General features: G+C 39.2%; 2 protein-coding genes across 3 annotated transcripts; both read right to left on the bottom strand.

The window, feature by feature from the left end:
• Nucleotides 1-1,058: 1,058 nt before the first annotated feature.
• LOC107782410 (bax inhibitor 1-like) lies at nucleotides 1,059-8,492 on the bottom strand. The gene is made up of 6 exons (XM_016603295.2): nucleotides 8,283-8,492; nucleotides 6,906-7,049; nucleotides 6,691-6,782; nucleotides 1,711-1,897; nucleotides 1,447-1,602; nucleotides 1,059-1,349 (listed from the first exon to the last, which is right to left on the bottom strand). Exons 1-6 carry the CDS (start codon nucleotides 8,400-8,402, stop codon nucleotides 1,299-1,301), a joined length of 750 nt encoding a protein of 249 aa, XP_016458781.1. The 5' UTR covers nucleotides 8,403-8,492; the 3' UTR covers nucleotides 1,059-1,298.
• Nucleotides 8,493-11,412: 2,920 nt separating this feature from the next.
• Nucleotides 11,413-16,718, bottom strand: LOC107782406 (vesicle-associated protein 2-1-like). Of its 2 annotated transcripts, none has more exons than XM_016603290.2 (8): nucleotides 16,601-16,718; nucleotides 16,316-16,398; nucleotides 14,390-14,460; nucleotides 14,186-14,267; nucleotides 13,887-13,996; nucleotides 13,644-13,760; nucleotides 12,483-12,557; nucleotides 11,413-11,665 (listed from the first exon to the last, which is right to left on the bottom strand). In XM_016603290.2, the coding sequence occupies exons 2-8, from the start codon at nucleotides 16,371-16,373 to the stop codon at nucleotides 11,537-11,539; spliced, it is 642 nt and encodes a 213-aa protein (XP_016458776.1). In that variant the 5' UTR covers nucleotides 16,374-16,398; nucleotides 16,601-16,718; the 3' UTR covers nucleotides 11,413-11,536. The 2 variants fall into 2 exon arrangements, with proteins under 2 accessions (XP_016458776.1, XP_016458777.1); XM_016603291.2 differs by having other exon boundaries at nucleotides 16,510-16,602.
• Nucleotides 16,719-18,097: the final 1,379 nt, after the last annotated feature.

The raw sequence follows: 18,097 nt of genomic DNA, 5'->3' as shown, positions 1-18,097 counted from the left end.
TCACATAAGACCCGTTAAAGGAAAAAGCATTCCATATTAGGATTTTTTCGATACTCGGGACTTGAGCCTGAGACTTCTAGTTTAAGATAAAAAAATTTTATCCATCCCATCACGACCCTTGGTATTAAGAGATTATGGCCCATAGCCTTTTCAATCATTTTAATCCAACAAATATAGGATAAGATAAAAAATCTATTCATGTTTCCAATTATGTTATCTATCAGCTTTTTGTTGGATTTATTCATTTTTGCACCTTCGTTCTAAAAGAAATACTTCACAAAAATTACAAAAGGTATGCGGGAAGAATACAAGGTTTTTAGAATGTGATTTCATACTCATGGTAATTGTTGTCTTACGGTCGTACAAACCTTCTGTCTTTCCTCTTGAATGCCCAAAACAAGAAATTCGAAGCGAAATACATAGATATGTATAGTAGACAGAAAGGTAATATTTTTATTTTTCTAAATGATCCATAACATGAGACAAAAAGATTAGAGTAATCAAAATTTCTTGAAGTCTCCTCATAAAAAAACTGAAAATTGAAACCATTAATATTCCTTTTTAACTGCTACCGATGATATAGAAGTAAAAGTTTTACCTTAGAGACAAGGCAGGCATTTCCTCATCTCCAGCTTCTTGGGCATAGAATATAACTAATAAGCCCTGCTAAAACCACATCCAACCCATGGCTTAGGGTAAGAATTTCCCATGTTGAAGGACGAAAGTGGTAACAACAATTGCGCCTCGGTCTTAAATAAGTTGGGGCGATGGTATGAATTCTCATTTCTCCCATCAATATGAGAAATTAAACGTTAAGAAAGAAGATGGTCTAACAACAACAACAACAACCCAGTATAATACCACTAGTGGAGTATGTGGAGGGTAGTGTGTACGCAGACTTTACCCCTACCCTGGGGTAGAGAGGCTGTTTCCGATAGACCCTCGGCTCCCTCCCTCCAAGAACTCCCCACCTTGCTCTTGGGATGACTCGAACTCACAACCTCTTGGTTGGAAGTGGAGGATCACCAACAACCTAACACAGCAAAAGGGAGCAGAAATAAGAAGTAAACTGGTAGGTTATGGATATAGTGTAAACATGCATGTATGTTATGCTTCGGAAACAAATCCATCTATGTACCACCATAACCACATTGGCATGCAGCACAACAGAGCCTCACAGCTAAATCTGAGGCGTTACCAAACTATTAACAACATACTTGTTGAAGGTCAACAGAAGTTTATGGACAAGAAAATGCCAGATTCTAGAGTTACAAAGTCTTTGAATAACCGCTTATGCATTAGTTTCTCCTCTTCTTCTTCTTCTCTTCCTTCTCGGATGCATTCTTCAACTGGGAAAACAAGGAAGAGTCAGTTTGACGGACAGTACATAAAAAGGGCAGGTGGGACACCACTTTGCAGAATAAACCGCTTGAAATAATCGCTCACCATTATGATTAAAATTCGCACAAAAACAGCAATAAAATCTGTAAAGAGGGTCAGAGCATGCTTCACGTAGTCCAAATCCCCAAGGTGTGCCTTCTCAATTATATCTTGGGTGTCAAAAATGATATAGCCCACGAACACCAAGAGCCCAAAATAAACCTGCCAGGAAACAGGCATTAAGAACCAAAAGAACCAAAATAGCCTCCTTCAAAGTTCCCTGTCAAGTTAAGAATGCAATGAGACAACAAAAAGAAAGTTGAATTCAACCTCGAACTTGAATAGGGCCATAGAACCACCAAAAATGGATGATGCGAAGTGCAACCAGAACAGGATAGAGAGACCAGATGAAAGAAGACCTCCAAGATACAAGTACTCTCTGCGCCTTGCCACCATGGCAGCAGCTGAGAAGCAACCAAAAGCCACAGCACAACCAACAAAAGCACCTAACACGATGCTGCAATACAAGAAATGTAAGCATCAGAAGCACATTTTAATAATTAAGATTGTGAAGCTGTTAACTAGTCATTCCCAAGAAATAATATTGCTCAAGAACCAGATACACAAGCATGAAAGCAAAAGCTACTCAAAATTGAGATAGCAAATTATTCGAATATGAGATAATATCATCTTGAACTGACACATATTTTGAGTAGCTCTTGAAATTAAAGTGAGACAACGGCTCTTTCTCTCTCATCGCATTTCCTCTCTCCCGGCCCCCGCTAGTTCTCTCTCTTCTATCTACTGTAATTCCACCGGCGTGTCCGCCGGCACTGGCAACCAAAGGTAGGCCATCCTCTCTCTCTCCCTCCCTCCTCCCTCTCTCCTCTCTCTTCCCCACCCCTTCTCTCTCTTTCCCCGCCAGTAATTTCTGGCGGGCGACCCCAACCGCCCCTCCTTTGTCTTTCTTCCCTTCTTCTTTCTCATCTCCCTAAGCCCGTCTCTCTTTCCCCGCTGCTCGTTTTCCCAACCCTTGTGCCCAAATTTCAGTCCTGAAACCCTAGCAGACCCGCCGGCGACCTCCCTTATTGTCTCTCCCTTTTCGCGTCTGTCCAGGTTCACCCTCGCGACAAGTTGGCAACCCCCCCCCCCCCCCCCCACAATTGGTTTCGTGGTGGTTGTGTGTGATTTTTCAGGGAACTAGTTGCGGTTGCCGAGACGAGCGCGAGGCGTACGGGCAAGCAGAGCGGAGCATCACTGGCTGGTGTGTGCAAAGGTTGGTGAGAGTTGGAAGGACGCACGACATATTCTGTGGCCTCGGGTGTGCACCAAGTCATATCTCCAGGTTCTTTCCATCGGGAGTTGGTACCTCCCGCTTTCCTGTCTCTCTCTTTGTGATAGTTAAATTACGGCAATTTAGTTAGCATTAGTTTAAGCATATTATTAGCGTACTTGTAGTTGCTACTTGTTATCTTCTAGTTTGGGTCCTATTCTGTGTTAGTGATCTTCCGTAGTCTGTCGTAGGTATAGTGGCTCTGGTCTGGGATGGTAGAGTAAGTTCATGTCCTCGGGGGGTGGGAAGGGGTGAGAAGGGGGGTGGGGAGGGGGTCAGTGGGTGAGACGGGAGGCAAGGAGAGTAAGGGGAAAAAAGGAGCTTGTAGATTGAGGAACGGGTCGTGGAACATAGGCACGCTGACGGGTAAATCTATTGAGTTGGCGAAGATTCTCCGGAAGAGAAAGGTCAATATAGCTTGTGTTCAAGAGACTAGGTGGGTAGGGTCGAAGGCGAGGAATGCGGACGGGTATAAGTTGTGGTACTCTGGGGTCGTGAGGGGTAAGAAATGGAGTGGGTATCTTGGTGGATAGGGATCTTAGAGAGTGTGGTTGAGGTTAGGCGAGTGAATGATAGACTAATGTTTATTAAGTTGGTGATTGGCGAGTGCACCCTCAATGTCGTTAGCGCTTACGCGCCGCAAGCGGGCTTGGATGGGGAGGTTAAAAGGCGTTTCTGGGAGGGTTTGGACGAGATTATGCGTAGTATTCCACCTGCTGAGAGGTTATTTATAGTAGGGGATTTCAATGGCAATATTGGGTCGGCTGTTGGTGGCTATGGTGAGGTGCATGGTGGCTTCGGCCTTGGGGATAGGAACGGAGGAGGTACTTCGCTATTAGATTTCGCCAAGGCTTTCGAGCTGGTGATTGCGAACTCGACTTTTCCGAAGAGGGAGGAGCATCTTTGTAACTTTCCAAAGTTTGGTGGTGAAGACTCAGATTGATTACCTCCTCCTCAGAAGGTGTGATAGAGGGTTGTGCAAGGATTGCAAGGTTATCCCGGGTGAGACCCTCGCGACTCAGCATAGGCTCTTAGTAATGGATGTCGGCATTATGATAAGGATGAAGAAGAGGTATGCTCGTGGTCGACCGAGGATTAGATGGGGAGCTTTAAGGATAGAGCCCAGGAGTTGGAGGGGGGATTATCAGCTATGGGAGCTTGGAGGAGTAGTGGGGATGCGAGCGCTATGTGGTCAACGACGGCGAACTATGTTGGGGAGGCGGCGAGAAGGGTGCTAGGAATATCGAAGGGTTGCTCTGGCAGGCACCAAGGCGGCTGGTGGTGGAATGACGTAGTCCAAGGTAAAGTGGAGGCGAAGAAGGTAGCATATATGAAGTTGGCAGGGAGCAAAAGCGAGGAGGAGAGGAGAGCGAATAGAGAGAGGTACAAGGTAGCGAGGAAGGAGGCAAAGCTGGCGGTCACGGAGGCTAAGAATGCAGCGTTTGGTCGTCCGTACGAGGAATTGGGGGAAAAAGGCGGGGATAGGAAGTTGTTTCGGCTGGCTAAGACAAGGGAGAGGAAGGCGAGGGATCTGGACCAAGTAAGGTGCATCAAAGACGAGGACGATAGTGTATTGATGGGGGAGTCCCAGATTAAGCAGAGATGGCATACATACTTACATGGTCTTCTGAATGAGGAATATGGAGGGGGGCCGGAATATATTGCTAGGGGATTTGGGGCATTCAGAGAGTCTCCGAGACTTTAGGTATTGCAAGCGCATTAAGGTGGAGGAGGTCGTGGGGGATTTGTGTAAGATGCGTAGGGGTAGAGCGCCCGAGCCAGACGAAATTCCGGTTGAGTTTTGGAAGTGTGTGGGTAGAGCATGCTTGGAGTGGCTGACTGGGTTGTTCAATGTAAGTTTTAGGACGAAGAGGATGCCGGATGAGTGAAGGTGGAGTACAGTGGTACCGTTGTACAAGAGCAAAGGTGATATCAAGTGTTGTAACAATTATAGGAGTATAAAGTTATTAAGCCATACCATGAAAGTTTGGGAGAGGGCGGTGGAGGTGGGGGTGAGAAAGACGGTGTCTATATCCGACAACCAGTTTGGGTTCATGCCGGGTCGCTCAACTACGGAAGTTATCCACCTTATTAGGAGGTTGGTGGAACAATACAGGGAAGAAGAAGGATCTGCACATGGTGTTTATTGACTTGGAGAAAGCGTATGACAAGGTCTCTAGGGAGGTGCTTTGGAGATGTCTTGAGGCAAAGGGTGTGCCGGTAGCTTACATCAGAGCGATCAAGGACATGTATGCTGGAGCTAAGACTAAGGTTAGGACTGTGGGAGGCGACTCAGAGCATTTCCCGGTTGTTATGGGGTTACACCAAGGCTCTGCGCTTAGCCCGTTCTTATTTGTCTTGGTGATGGATGCACTGACACACCATATTCAAGGGGATGTGCCATGGTGTTTGTTATTTGTTGATGACACAGTTCTAATTGATGAGACGCGAGATGGTGTTAACGAGCGGTTGGAGGTTTGGAGACAGGCCCTCGAGTCTAAGGGTTTCAAGTTGAGCAGGTCTAAGACAGAGTAGCTGGAGTGCAAGTTAAGCGTTGAGTCGAGGGTAGTAAGTAGGGACGTGAGGCTTGGATCGCAGGTCATCCCCAAGAGAGGTAGTTTCAAGTACCTTGGGTCGGTTATTCAAGGGGCGGAGAGATCGACGAGGACGTCACTAACCGTATAGGGGCGGGCTGGATGAAATGAAGGCTAGCATCTGGAGTCTTGTGTGACAAGAAAGTGCCGCTGATACTCAAAGGTAAGTTTTATAGAGTTGTGGTTAGACCGGCCATGTTGTATGGGGCAGAGTGTTGGCCAGTTGAGAACTCTCATATCCAGAAGATGAAGGTCGCGGAGATGAGGATGTTGAGGTGGATGTGCGGGCACACTAGGATGGATAAGATTAGGAATGAAGTTACTCGGGAGAAGGTGGACGTGACCCCTGTGGATGACAAGATGCGGGAAGCGAGACTTAGATGGTTCGGGCACGTGCGGAGGAGAAGCTTTGATGCTCCGGTGAGGAGGTGTGAGCGGTTGGCTGTGGTGGGTAGCAGAAGAGGTAGAGGCGACCTAAGAAGTATTGGGGAAAGGTGATCAGGCAGGACATGGCACGACTGCGGATTTCCGAGGACATGGCCCTTGATATGAATGTCTGGAGGTCAAGCATTAGAGTTGTAGGCTAGGGGGTAGTCGAGCTTCTCCTACTTCATACCGGGGGTGAGGCGGGGTTGGATAGGATTGATCTTAGACGGCTTGTGGTTAATATTGAGTCCACACTATCCTTTCTGTTTTTCTTAGCCTTGGGCCTTACTTACTGGTTACTGTTATTGCATGTCATCTATTTTTTTGTTTTTATGCTTCTGTTACTATTTCTACGGTTTTTGCTGACGTTACTGATGAATTGTCTCTTCTTATTCTATTCTCGTCTTCCTGAGCCGAGGGTTATCGGAAACAGCCTCTCAACCCCATCGGGGTAGGGGTAAGGTCTGCGTACACACTACACTCCACAGATCCCACTTTGTGGGATGAGATTTTACTGGGCCGTTGTTGTTGTTGTTGATGAGATAATATCATCTTAACAGAGCAATCAAATCCAGACTCCCACAGCCCAGCCAAAACTTGATTAAATTCCAGACCTTCAAACATATCATCTCTCTTTCAATTTTTGTTGCTTATTTGCACATTCAACTTTTCCTCGGAAAACATTGGGAAACTTTTAGTGTGCTTTTGTATTTCCACGAAAAAAAGCTAATCTAAAATAGCAAGCTTAAAGTACCAGAACAATGAATTTCAAAATAATCATTCCAAATTTAAAGGCCATGTCCTAAAGCTAAGGGCAAATGTTATAGTGTTTCCACTTCCAAACCAAAATAAAACATTAGCTATAGTGCGAAAAAACTAAGGCTGCAAGCTAGAAACAGTGGCAATTCTTAAAAACATGAACTATCTAAATCGACAAAATGATGGAGGACCACAAACCTTGGGTCAAAGTCAATAACCAATTCAATCAGTGGACCAATAGATGCTCCTTTAAACAGTGCAGCTGCCATCAGAAGTGCTATCCTCTTTTGCTGATCACCACAATTAACACATATATCAAGTTAAAATCAAATGAACACACGAAGTGGAGAATCACAAATGTGAGGTAGAGAAGCAAATGATAAGCTCTATCAGGAAAAATACTTAAAGAGTACCTCTTCATACAGAGGAGTCGCCATCAGCCATACTATGCTTCCCACGCATCCCAGCGTCGTAAGTAAGCCACCGATGTTCCAAAGAATGTGAAGGTAAGCTCCAGCAGCCGAAGCAATTAAAGCACAGCATAATGAAAGGTAGACCTACAATCAAGATAGAAATGATTAACATTCTGAAGCAATACTAAAACCCTATGGTACAATCCAAGACCAGAAAAACTGGAAAAAAGAGATAAATGGTTTGATTCCACCAAATTTCTGCCACATCGACATAGTTCAATGCCAAAGTAGAATGATTTCTTAAATTAGTATGACAAAGTCCCTTGACAAACCTAAAACTTCTAGTACTGAGACGAAATGAAACATCCAGTTTAACTTTAGCTATTCTCATGTAAAGCAAGAAGAAGAGTGTGACAAACATTAAAAATGAATTATTATTTTTGCTAACCGAGAAATCCCGAGGACACACATGGTCTGAAACTGATGAATGATGGAGCCGCCCCTCTTCCCTTCAGCACTTAAATACGTGCTTTTGTCTGCGGTCGAACTCGTGACGTGTGCTTTTAACACACACATCATGTTCTATGCTCTTACTACTAGACCTAAGCCCCCAGGACTTTCGGATGAGGCGGTTCACACATTAATGTTATCAAGCATGCATACATCACGATTCGATTCTCGCCGGAACCTCAACAAATTCTTTTCACGTACTAGCCCAATAAAACGAATAAAACTTGCACGTGAATTAATATACTATAAAAACGTCTCATCTCTAACAAATTTTAGATAAAGCCTTAACACAATTCAACAAGCATTAAACTTCCATAAAATTTCCTATTTCTTTTAACCTAATTCGATTTGCTTTAGGCCAAAGAAATAAAAAAAACCACAATTCTAACTGTTCTCGGCAAATAATTAACAATCCGATAAAAGCGCAAGGCAAATTAATTGAATTCAACATTATAATAACCAGATAAACAAATTCCTTGTTCCAGTTTCTACATTCGCAAAACACCCAATTCCAAGCTCTAATAAAGCCAAAAACAACAAGTTGAGATTGTTGCAAAAATAGCATAATTATGACGATATTTTACGGATACCAACCTTTTTGAGATGAGACCTTAACACAATTCAACAACCATTAAACTTATACAAAATTCTCCTAATTTTTGTAACCTGATTTGCTTTGCTATCTAGGCTAAAAGATTTTTTTTTTAATAAAAAAAAAACAGAATCCAGGCCGTGCTCCACAAATAATTGAATTCAAATTCGTCAAATAAATTCAACACTATAATAACCGGATAAAAAAATTTATTATTCCAATTTCTACATTCGCAAAACTAGCCGAAAATATGACGAAATGTTAGAGATACTAACCTTTTTGAGATGAGTTTGAACGAAGGGAGAGATCTGGCGGAAGTTCTTAAGAGAATCGTAACTCCAGCGATTGCGAGACGACGCCGACTGCGAATTGAAGAACGATGTGAAAGACTCCATTTCTCTCTTTGCTTCTTCAACACGCCAAAAAAGTTTTTTCAATTATTTTTGTTGGGCGTTGAAAATCTGCTTATATAGTACGCACAAAGTTTCGGTACCCGCTAGTTCCTGGAAGTTGCAAGAAGATAAAGTTTTCAAACGCCATTTACTTTCTTTATTAACATTTATACCCCCAACTTTTATTTTTGGTTTGATTATCTTTTTTTCTTTTTTTTAAGTTTTCCGTCCCGGTGTCCAGTAACCCATTGGAGCCTGACAAATTTTAGATTCAAGTGAGGGCCAATATTCGTTTAATCCGAGGAAAAAGGTTAAGATTCTAGTCCTTCTAGAGTGGTATCTCACTAGAAGGTTATGATTAAGGCCTCTTCTGCCTAAGCGCAAGAAAGGTCCAAAGCCAATTCTAGGGAACGGAGAAACTTCATAGAGTTTGTCCGGGGACGTCCCATCTTAGGAGGTAAAATGATCCCTAACAAAATTAATTTCATACTCAAGACTCGAACCCGATATCTCTAGCCAAGAATGTATCACTCCACAACAACCATTGTTGGTGATTTAATTATCTTTATTTAGTGCCATTTTAATTTAAACTCGAGACATCTAATTAAAGTAATTCCAACTATTCCTTAATGTTACCTCGATTTTCTTCCTTGGTCTCTTGTTGCTTAAGATTTTACTTTTTCTCCGTTCTTACTTTATTTTTCGATAGTTACTTCCATTTTTTTATTGTGTGTTGATATTCGGCTTAAAATATGCACATTTTTATGTATATTGCCTCGCATTATGCTCATGTCTCGTAGATTTCGGATGTATAATATAATGATTTGTGCTAATTTGTGGTATTTCTATGTGTAGGAATCATTCGGATGCAATTTGGGACGAAAGTGTGCGCATTAGAGCGAAAATGGGAAGAAAAGGCAAAAGTGCACATTTGAGCACCACACGCAGCGTGGGGCGCTACCTGTGGCGCACAAAACAGAATGCCCGTCAAGCCCAGCGCCAGGGCTAGCGCCCCACGTTACCCTAGGCGCTAGTGACGTGAAAGTGTCCTATTTCGACCGGGACTCGATTATTTCGACCCCCAAGACGACCCCAACTCATATAAAAGCCAACCTAAACCTATTTTGGGGAGGGAGCGCCACTTTGAGAGAGGAACAAAAGTACGAAACACTCGGGAGCACGAATTTGATCAATTCTTCCATTCTTCTTCTAGTGTTCATTGATTTTATGTTTGAAAATATTATTTTTTATGTTTGTATGAACATGAGTGGCTAAGAACCTTATTATTCTGGGGTCATGGGTGCTACATGAATGTTAACGTTTGAAGTTTAAATTGACGAGTTTGATTTTATCATATTGGGTTGTGTTATTTAATTATGTTCTTAATTATTCTGCTGAGTAGCTAACAGTGAAATACTACTTACGAATCTAGAGTTGAACTCGAAAGTGGAAATTCTAGATTGCATATATGATTAAATAGAACAAGTTCTTGACCCCAGGCATCGGGAAACGGATTCGCAATTAGGATATAAATATACCTATTTGTCTTGCTTGATTGAAATACAAGAAGTGTAAATGCGTTCTTGTTAGTCTTAATGTCATAGATATATAAGTAATAAGTTATCTTGAATAGGCGAGTAAAAACTTGATAGATTCGTACGAGTAATATTAACCATGTCAATCAACAATTCAGATAAATCAATTAGTCAGTTTAAGCCAAGAACGCAACAAAATTGTTAGCTAGCCTATGACTCTAGAATATCCTATCCTAATGAGTTTTATCCGAAATTGCCTGCCTGTTTGGCCAAGCTTTTTTTGGGGCCAAAAGTGCTTTTAGCCTAAAATTGAGGTATTTGGCCAAGCTTTTAGAAGGAAAAAGTACTTTTGAGGAGAAGCAGAAGCAGATTTTGAAAAGCAGAAAAATGTAGCTTCTCTCCAAAAAGCACTTTTCTAAAGAGCACTTTTGAGAAAAATACACTTAGAAGTAGTTTTCAAAAGCTTGGTCAAACACTAATTACTGCTTAAAAGTATTTTTCAAATTAATTAGCCAAACACAAACCGATTCTTACCAAAAGTTTTTTTTGAAAAGCACTTTTGAAAAAAATACTTCTCAAAATAAGCAGATTTTAGAAGCTTGGACAAACATGCTATAAGTGTTGTGGTTGATCTCTAGTTATTTCATTGCTTGATAGTTTCTTAGGTAGTAAATTAATCACTTATACATTTTGTGAGAAATCTCTTGAATAGATAAGTTGTTTAAGTTTGAATCAGTCAAAAGTTAATCATAAGTCTCCGTGAGAAGGATACTGTACTCACTAATCCATTACTTGATGACCACGTATACTTGCGTTAGTGTGTTTGGACGCAACATCTGTGTTTCTACAAATTTCCACAACATATCATAACTTCTTTTCTTTGAGCTAAATTACATGAATCAACAATATCTGAATTCCCCACTAGTTGGGGTCTATTATGTAACTTCCTCCGTTATGTTCTTCACTAGACACGTTAGGAACAAACTTAGTGTTCAAGAATTTCATCTAATTAAATTAGTTTTACACTAACAACGTAGCATATCGTATTTCATTTTTCCAAGCTCAACAACACTCAATATTATAAGCAAGTTACAAACATATCCAAATATGTCATCAAAATTTTATGTTTTCTAAACAGTATGTACTTAGAGAGGTCATTTTGCCTGTAGGCGTGATAGGGGCATTTGCACAAATGGCCTTTTTCTTGAAGCTAATATTTAAATTCTATCCCCGTTAACTCAATATGCGACAGTTGTCTGTCAAAAGAAAAACTAATCCAACTTCTTTTAAAAGCGAAATTTAGCCTACTGAACTAACGGGGAAAGAATTTAAAGAGTGGCCTAAAAATTTGAAGACAATAGTCTAAACTCTTGTAATATAACCTTTAATTTTTTAAGTCCCTACCAACTCAGCATATGAAACGCTACTTATCTATCTTCAATAAAGAAATGGTGTCTATATATATATATATGAGAAACTATTATAAATTAAAAAATATATATAAATTGATCAATTTACACAAAATTAACAGAGCTAGAAAGCTCTTCCCTTCATCAGCACTAGAAAATTATACAGTAAAATCCAAGAATGAAGAAACTTGAGCTATTCTACAGAAGGCGATGACAACAGTTTCAGCAGAAAGCCAACCATTAGGCCAATGACTCCGACAACAATTGCAAACTTTAGAGAGAAGCCTGGATCATTCCGATTTCTTCGTCTCTTCATAATTTCCTGCAAGTTAGAGAAGCAGAAAATATGAGAAGGGCAGCCCGGTGCACTAAGCTCCCTTTATGCGCGGGGTCCGGGGAAGGGCCGGACCACAAGGGTCTATTGTACACAGCCGTACCCTGCATTTCTACAAGAAGCTGTTTCCAAATTTCATGTGTAGAAAATAATACAACAACAACAACTAAGGTTTGTTTCCAAGCAAGTTAGGATCGGATATACGAATCCTCACTGATCATGTCGCTCCATTTAAGCTCATCTATTTCCAATATTATACAACATGTCGGGAAGATGATATGAGCTCAAAATTGAAGCACCTAAATTATCATCAATTCATTCTTGCTCTCCGAGAGACAAGAAATTCTGAAAGCTTAGATAGCTGCTACTGTTGTCTACCCTAATATATTTTGCGGCCAGCTTAATTGCTGTCCCGTTCTCTTTTACATACTTACTGCCTGCTCCATATAAAGCAAGCAAAATCTAAGAAAGTTGCAATGTAACAGACTTATCACGCTTTCCCTTCTGAGAGTGCAATTTCCAGATTTTTTCTCCCACAAACTAAGGCTGTCTTTTTTACCTTTTGAAATTCAAAACAATGCAAAATAAGGATGGAATGTCTTTACATGAACTATTAATTAATGAATCAAATATATGACTTCCAATGTACAATCAACCATTCATCATGTATTAATGAGGATAATTCCAACTAGTTAATTTCTGTATACTGAGCCACCTTATATACTGTTTAGACTAGTGTATGCTCATATATGGATAAAGTTGCAGCTACTCACATTAATGGGAAAGTATAAATAAGTAAACTAACCAGTTCCTGTAAAAGCTGTTGTGTTTGTCGGACGGCTGCATCTCTTTCATCTTTGATACGCTGCAATGCTTGATTCTATACCATCGAAGGGGAAAATTTAGCATTAAAATTTGCACTTAGATTCTACTCTATCTCTATCTTCATGTACACAGACTCGATCATTGCAGACTAGAAAATATCGTGCAAGCAGAACTCTTCTCAAGTCACACTCACGGTACTTAAATATTATTCCCTTCCACACACACATGTGAGTAGAAAATGCACATAAAAAGTTTCCATGCCAATACAAACTAGATATTTTCTCAAGTCACACAGAATATTCATTTCACTTACTGAACACTATGTCACTACAGATAACCAGAGCTTAAGAGTACCAGCTTCTAAGCTATGGTATTTCTTATTTGCCTTAAAGGGGGATACAGAACCATTTCTTTTCAAAATCTTATCACTAAGATATCAGATAATTAATGCTACAGAAAAATCACTTCAATCTATTTTTAAGGTCATATAGCATAAGTGAGGAAGTAAAGCAATTGGTGCTTTTGAAAAGTTACCCAAGATAGTACATGCTCTACGCGTTTGGCCAGTCATCTGAGAGTATATAAGTTTCGTCGGAAATGAGGCAGAGAGAGATAAATAAGAAGAGCACATGGAATTTCTAGTCACTCTGAACTGCTTAGATACCTATCGCAAAAGAAATCCTGTCTCAAACATGGTCCCTCTAGTGCTCCTTTTTCTACCCGATTTATCTTATATATTTCTTAAGGGTATTATAGGAAGTGTTCTACATTCACATTGTAAATTAAAATTTACCTAGAAAAATACTAAGGTGCGGTAAGATAAAAGGCAGACAATGACGTTCAACCAAAAGCACAACTCATACCACAAAAGGGAGCAATGCCTGGCTTTTCAAATATAGGATGAGAAGAGTAGGGCAAATATGAGAAGTTATCACTGAAAAATAAATAAGCCAAGTTTTCGAAAAATAAGATAATATTAGCTGCATGCTTATAAATCCCAGCCACTAGCCATCATCTCCTAAGAAAATCAGCACTATGACGTCCGGGAACAAATATCAACCTCTCGTGGGAAAGGCGAAGTTCAAACAAGCACTTGAAGTTGTAGACAAAAACGTGAGCTAAAATTAAAGTTAGAACTTACAGAGGTGAAATCAGAACTTTGTCTAAAATCTTCAGAATGTCCAGGAGATGAATGAGGAGATATGTAAACAACCCTAAGCTTGGACTCTTCTACAGTTCTTCCACTTTCCTTATTAAACTGGATACATCAACATAAAAAATAATAGAACAGTCATCAAAAATAATAATACTAATATCACAAAATAGGAAGAATTGTTCTCTATGTAAACGTATTACACAGATTCTCTCCACATAAAACTCTTACAGTATCTGGAGAAAGTTCATCAATATCGTTATTCACAATTGTGCTCTGTAGGAGGAATTTGTCCTTGCATTGCATATCCGGCGGGTATTCCTTCTGAGCTTGAAGGGTGACTACAGACACATCACAAAACTTAACAATCAATATAAAACGCCAACCCGCCCTACTGAAAAGATATCAATCTTAGGAATAGAATTTAGGCAAGTAGTGTCTAGCATACATATTCTGCTCAACAATTAAAACTATCTGTAAAATAGACAAATTATGTGAATTGCACAGAATTTCAAGCTCAAGTGCGGTACCTCGAATGAAACATGAATCCCAGGGCTGTATAATACCAGTGTTCGGTCGAACAAAGTACTTCTTTGGAGAAGTAGTTTTCACCTATCAAAGAAAAACAAGCAGTATAAGTAGAGTGAACAAATGAAAACGAGTTACAATAATCCTTTAAAATGACATGAAGGATTAATAGAACTATTCCAATTGAGATGAAGCATACTGCATACCTTAAAAGCAACTGAATGCTCTGTGCTGTTTGTGACTTTAAGATCGCAGTAGCTTTGTTTATCCAATTCAACTGAGACATGAAATGCCAGAAACAGAACGAAACATGAATGTGTGTGACAAGTTAAAATATTCAAATGTATTTGATATAATTGTAGGTTTCGAAGATAAAGCTGCTTGATTCTCCAAATAGTAACATTGTCATATAAAACGGAACATGATAAGTAATATGACTCTAAACAGTTCCTTCACTGTATTCATCTCTCAAACATATGCTCAATGTTGTATAAAGAGGTTATTTCACAATGTCTTTACATTCTTATCCCGTTACATTAAGCACTTTGCATATCCGAGTTATCAAACTTCTCAAGCAATAGGGATTCACATTCTCAATCAAACAAATGGAATTACAAGTTTCCTCATCACAGCAATAAAAGAGAATAGCAAAAAGAGCAAGAGGCAGAGTACTAGGTAGCATTTTCCTGTGGATATTTTTTTAAGTCAGTACAAAAAGTTTTTCCACAACATGCGTTTGTTTAAGTTTCTTCAAGAAGTTTTTGCAAAAAACAACTCATCTTTTAACTGTTTCTGGAAAAGTGATTTGAGAGTGTTTATCAAAGAAATGTTCTTATTCCACATCCCCACTTAGACAACACTCAAATTCTTCGGGGAAAAAAAAGGAAAAAGAAATACAATTATCTACTAATGTTATCGTTCTGCACAAATGTTTTTCAGATGTCCAAAGAGCTCAATATTTTTGGGTCAAATGTTGAATAAAATCTACTTAAAGCCAAATCATTTCGCCCATCCGCCCTAGCCTTGGCGGCAAGGGCGGCTCAATAGCATTAGAGCCCTAAAGCAAAGCTTTAATAAAAGGCCTTCTCTCTCTCTCTCTCTCTATATATATATATATATATAATAAGCATGGTTGTTTGAAAAATTAGATAAGTGAGTGTCTGAAATGAAAAAGAATGAGAACAAGGTTTTATAAAGTATAAAAAAATTGAACGAATTTAACGTTGATTGCATCACAACTGAAATGAGAGAAACCAGAAACCATACTTACTCCGTCCCAAATTATGTGACACCTTTTTTTTAGTCAGCCCCTTTTTTATATTTGGTAATAATTCAACTTTAAATTTTCCTTTTTACCCTTAATGAGATGATTTCTAGCCACACAAGTTCTATGGTTTGTTTTAGATCACAAGTTTCAAAACTCTTCATTTATTTCATAAACTTCATGTCCAGTCAAACACGTTCATATAAATTGGAACAGGTGGATTATAATTTATGTGAGGAAAATAAATGATAAGTTAGATTATTAGATATAGTTACGCGACTAACTAAAGAATAAAGAAAATTAATTCAGTAAAAACATAAAATAAGATTGACAGAAAACTATTTTGGTTATATTAATTAGTGGAAGAACTTAAGTTATTAAACATTAATATGAAAACAAAAGAAATAAATTTGTTAATAATGAGAAATAATTATATAAATTATGTACTATATATAAAAAATAGTAATTTTTGGGCACTTAAATTCTTGGGGCCTACTTGCTTTAGGGTCTGGCCGGCGCTACTTGGCGGGCAGGTATTCAGATGAATAGTCAAGATGTACGCAAGTTGGCCGGAACACCACCACCATAAATATAAAAAAAAATCAACCAAAAGCCAAATCATTTCTCCCCCTTTTAATTTCATTTCATCTAATTACACATCTCAACACATAAACCCACACAATCAATAAGAAATGTAAACAAAACTTCTTATATTCAAATTGTCTTAACAACAAATCCAAAATGAACAAACACACACCCGCGCGCGCACACACACAGAGGCGCGCACACACACATATATATATTGAGAGAGAGAAAATGAACACACACAAACACAAGCGCACACAGAGAGAGAGAGAGAGAGAATTACATTGGAACCTGAGCTCCGGCGGACTAACAGATATCAACTGGTTCGTAGCACCACTCATGGTGAAAACTGCAACCTGATCAAATCTTACCACCAAAAACGTACAAAAACAGATGTATATTATATATATCAATCGTGAGAAACACAAAAAAAACACAAAATAATAATAATTAATAAATCTTAATTAAACAAATTACCAGAGAAATGGCGTAAGGAAAAAAAAGAAAAGAACTGAAATCAAACACAGAGAAAAAAGATTAGTGAAATTCGGAGGTGAAAATGCATTACCTAAAAAATCGCAGAGCTATTGAGAGGGAAGAGAGGGGAAAAGTGAAATTTTTCAGTTGAGAAGGTGAGTTATAGAGGTGACACGTGGAGGAGAGAGAAAGGAAAGGGTCCGAGTCAAAAGTGGAAGTTAGGACTTAGGAGTGGCTGTTCTGGATGTGGGGTATAGCTGATCTGTCAACAATATGTATATAATTAGAGGTGTCCTTTGTGTTATCTTAAGATTTGGAATAATGGTCGTACCCAAATTAGGTAATGAAGTTCTCATTTTATCCTAATTTATTTGACCGGGTACGGAGTTAAAAAAATAAAAAATATTATTAAAATTTATGATCTAAAATAAATAATAGAAATTTGTATGATTAGAAATTATTTCACTAAAATAAAAAGAAAAATTTAAAGTTGAATTATTATTAAATATAAAAAGATGTTATTTTTTGGGACCGACTAAAAATAGTAAAGAGGACTCTTGGAACAATAGTAAAATTGCCAGTGTCTGACCTATAGGTCACGGGTTCGAGCCGTGAAAGCAGCCACTAATGTGTGTATTAAGGTATGTTGTTTATATCACATCCCTAGGAGTGCGGTCCTTTTTCGGACCCAGCGTGAATGCGTGCGACGACCCGAAATTTCCACCTTCGGGACCGTGATGGCGCCTAACATTTCACTTGCCAGGCAAGCCAGTGTTAGAGTAATATTAGCCATTTAAAATGATTTTAAATTAATTAATAACAAAGAAACAAATGCGGAAGTAAAATCTGAAATGAAGTGAATAATCCATAATAATAGCGATATCTAAATACCATCCTAGAATTGGAGTCACAAGTGCACGAGCTTCTAGAATAATACAAATAAAGGTCTGAATAAAATTTAAGCTGTTTGAAATATAATACACAATCGAGACAATATAGAATGGGACTTTAGAATTGCGAACGTTGTATAGTTATACCTCAAGTCTCCACTGGTAGCTGTATTCGGGCAAATCTACAGTACGCCGCTGGGACCAACTCCGAAATCTGCACAAGAAGTGCAGAGTGCAGTATCAGTACAACCGACCCCATGTACCGGTAAATGTCAAGCATAACCTCGACGAAGTAGTGACGAGGCTATGACAAGACACGTATGTAATCAACCTGTACAAGTATATACAAATACAAAGTAACAATAATACAATAAATAACAATTTATAAATTGGGAGGGAACATGCGAAGGGGAAGGATATAATAATTTCAGCACGAGAAGTGTCACTTAGCATCCAATTAATTTATCAACAATAAAATGAGCAAATGTTAATATGAAAATAGCACGGCACCACCCTTCGTGCTTTTACTCTCATTTGGCACGGCATCACCCTTCGTGCTTTTACTCTGACAAATGGCACAACAATACCCTTCGTGCTTTTACACTCACAAATGGCACGATAACACCCTTCGTGCCTTTACACTCACAAATAGCACGACAACACCCTTCGTGCTTTTACACTCTTCCTTACCATGAAAA

This window comes from Nicotiana tabacum, chromosome 15 (genome assembly GCF_000715075.1).
Source record: "Nicotiana tabacum cultivar K326 chromosome 15, ASM71507v2, whole genome shotgun sequence".
In the NCBI taxonomy this organism is placed as follows: domain Eukaryota; kingdom Viridiplantae; phylum Streptophyta; class Magnoliopsida; order Solanales; family Solanaceae; genus Nicotiana; species Nicotiana tabacum.
The sequence above is the reverse complement of the archived record's forward strand: the minus strand, read 5'-3'. Positions and strand labels throughout refer to the sequence as shown.

Bases quoted from the DNA above. Each gene is read 5' to 3' on its own strand.
- LOC107782410 (XM_016603295.2), bottom strand. From the start codon at position 8,402: ATGGAGTCTTTCACATCGTTCTTCAATTCGCAGTCGGCGTCGTCTCGC. The intron at 1,898-6,690 runs GTTTGTGGTCCT...CTTGTATTGCAG, and splicing joins GTTATTGACTTTGACCCAAG to CATCGTGTTAGGTGCTTTTG. The intron at 1,350-1,446 runs GTGAGCGATTAT...TTGTTTTCCCAG, and splicing joins TGCGAATTTTAATCATAATG to TTGAAGAATGCATCCGAGAA.
- LOC107782406 (XM_016603290.2), bottom strand. From the start codon at position 16,373: ATGAGTGGTGCTACGAACCAGTTGATATCTGTTAGTCCGCCGGAGCTC. The intron at 12,558-13,643 runs GTAAGTTCTAAC...TCGATGGTATAG, and splicing joins AAAGTTCTGATTTCACCTCT to AATCAAGCATTGCAGCGTAT. The intron at 11,666-12,482 runs GTTAGTTTACTT...TCTAACTTGCAG, and splicing joins AACAGCTTTTACAGGAACTG to GAAATTATGAAGAGACGAAG.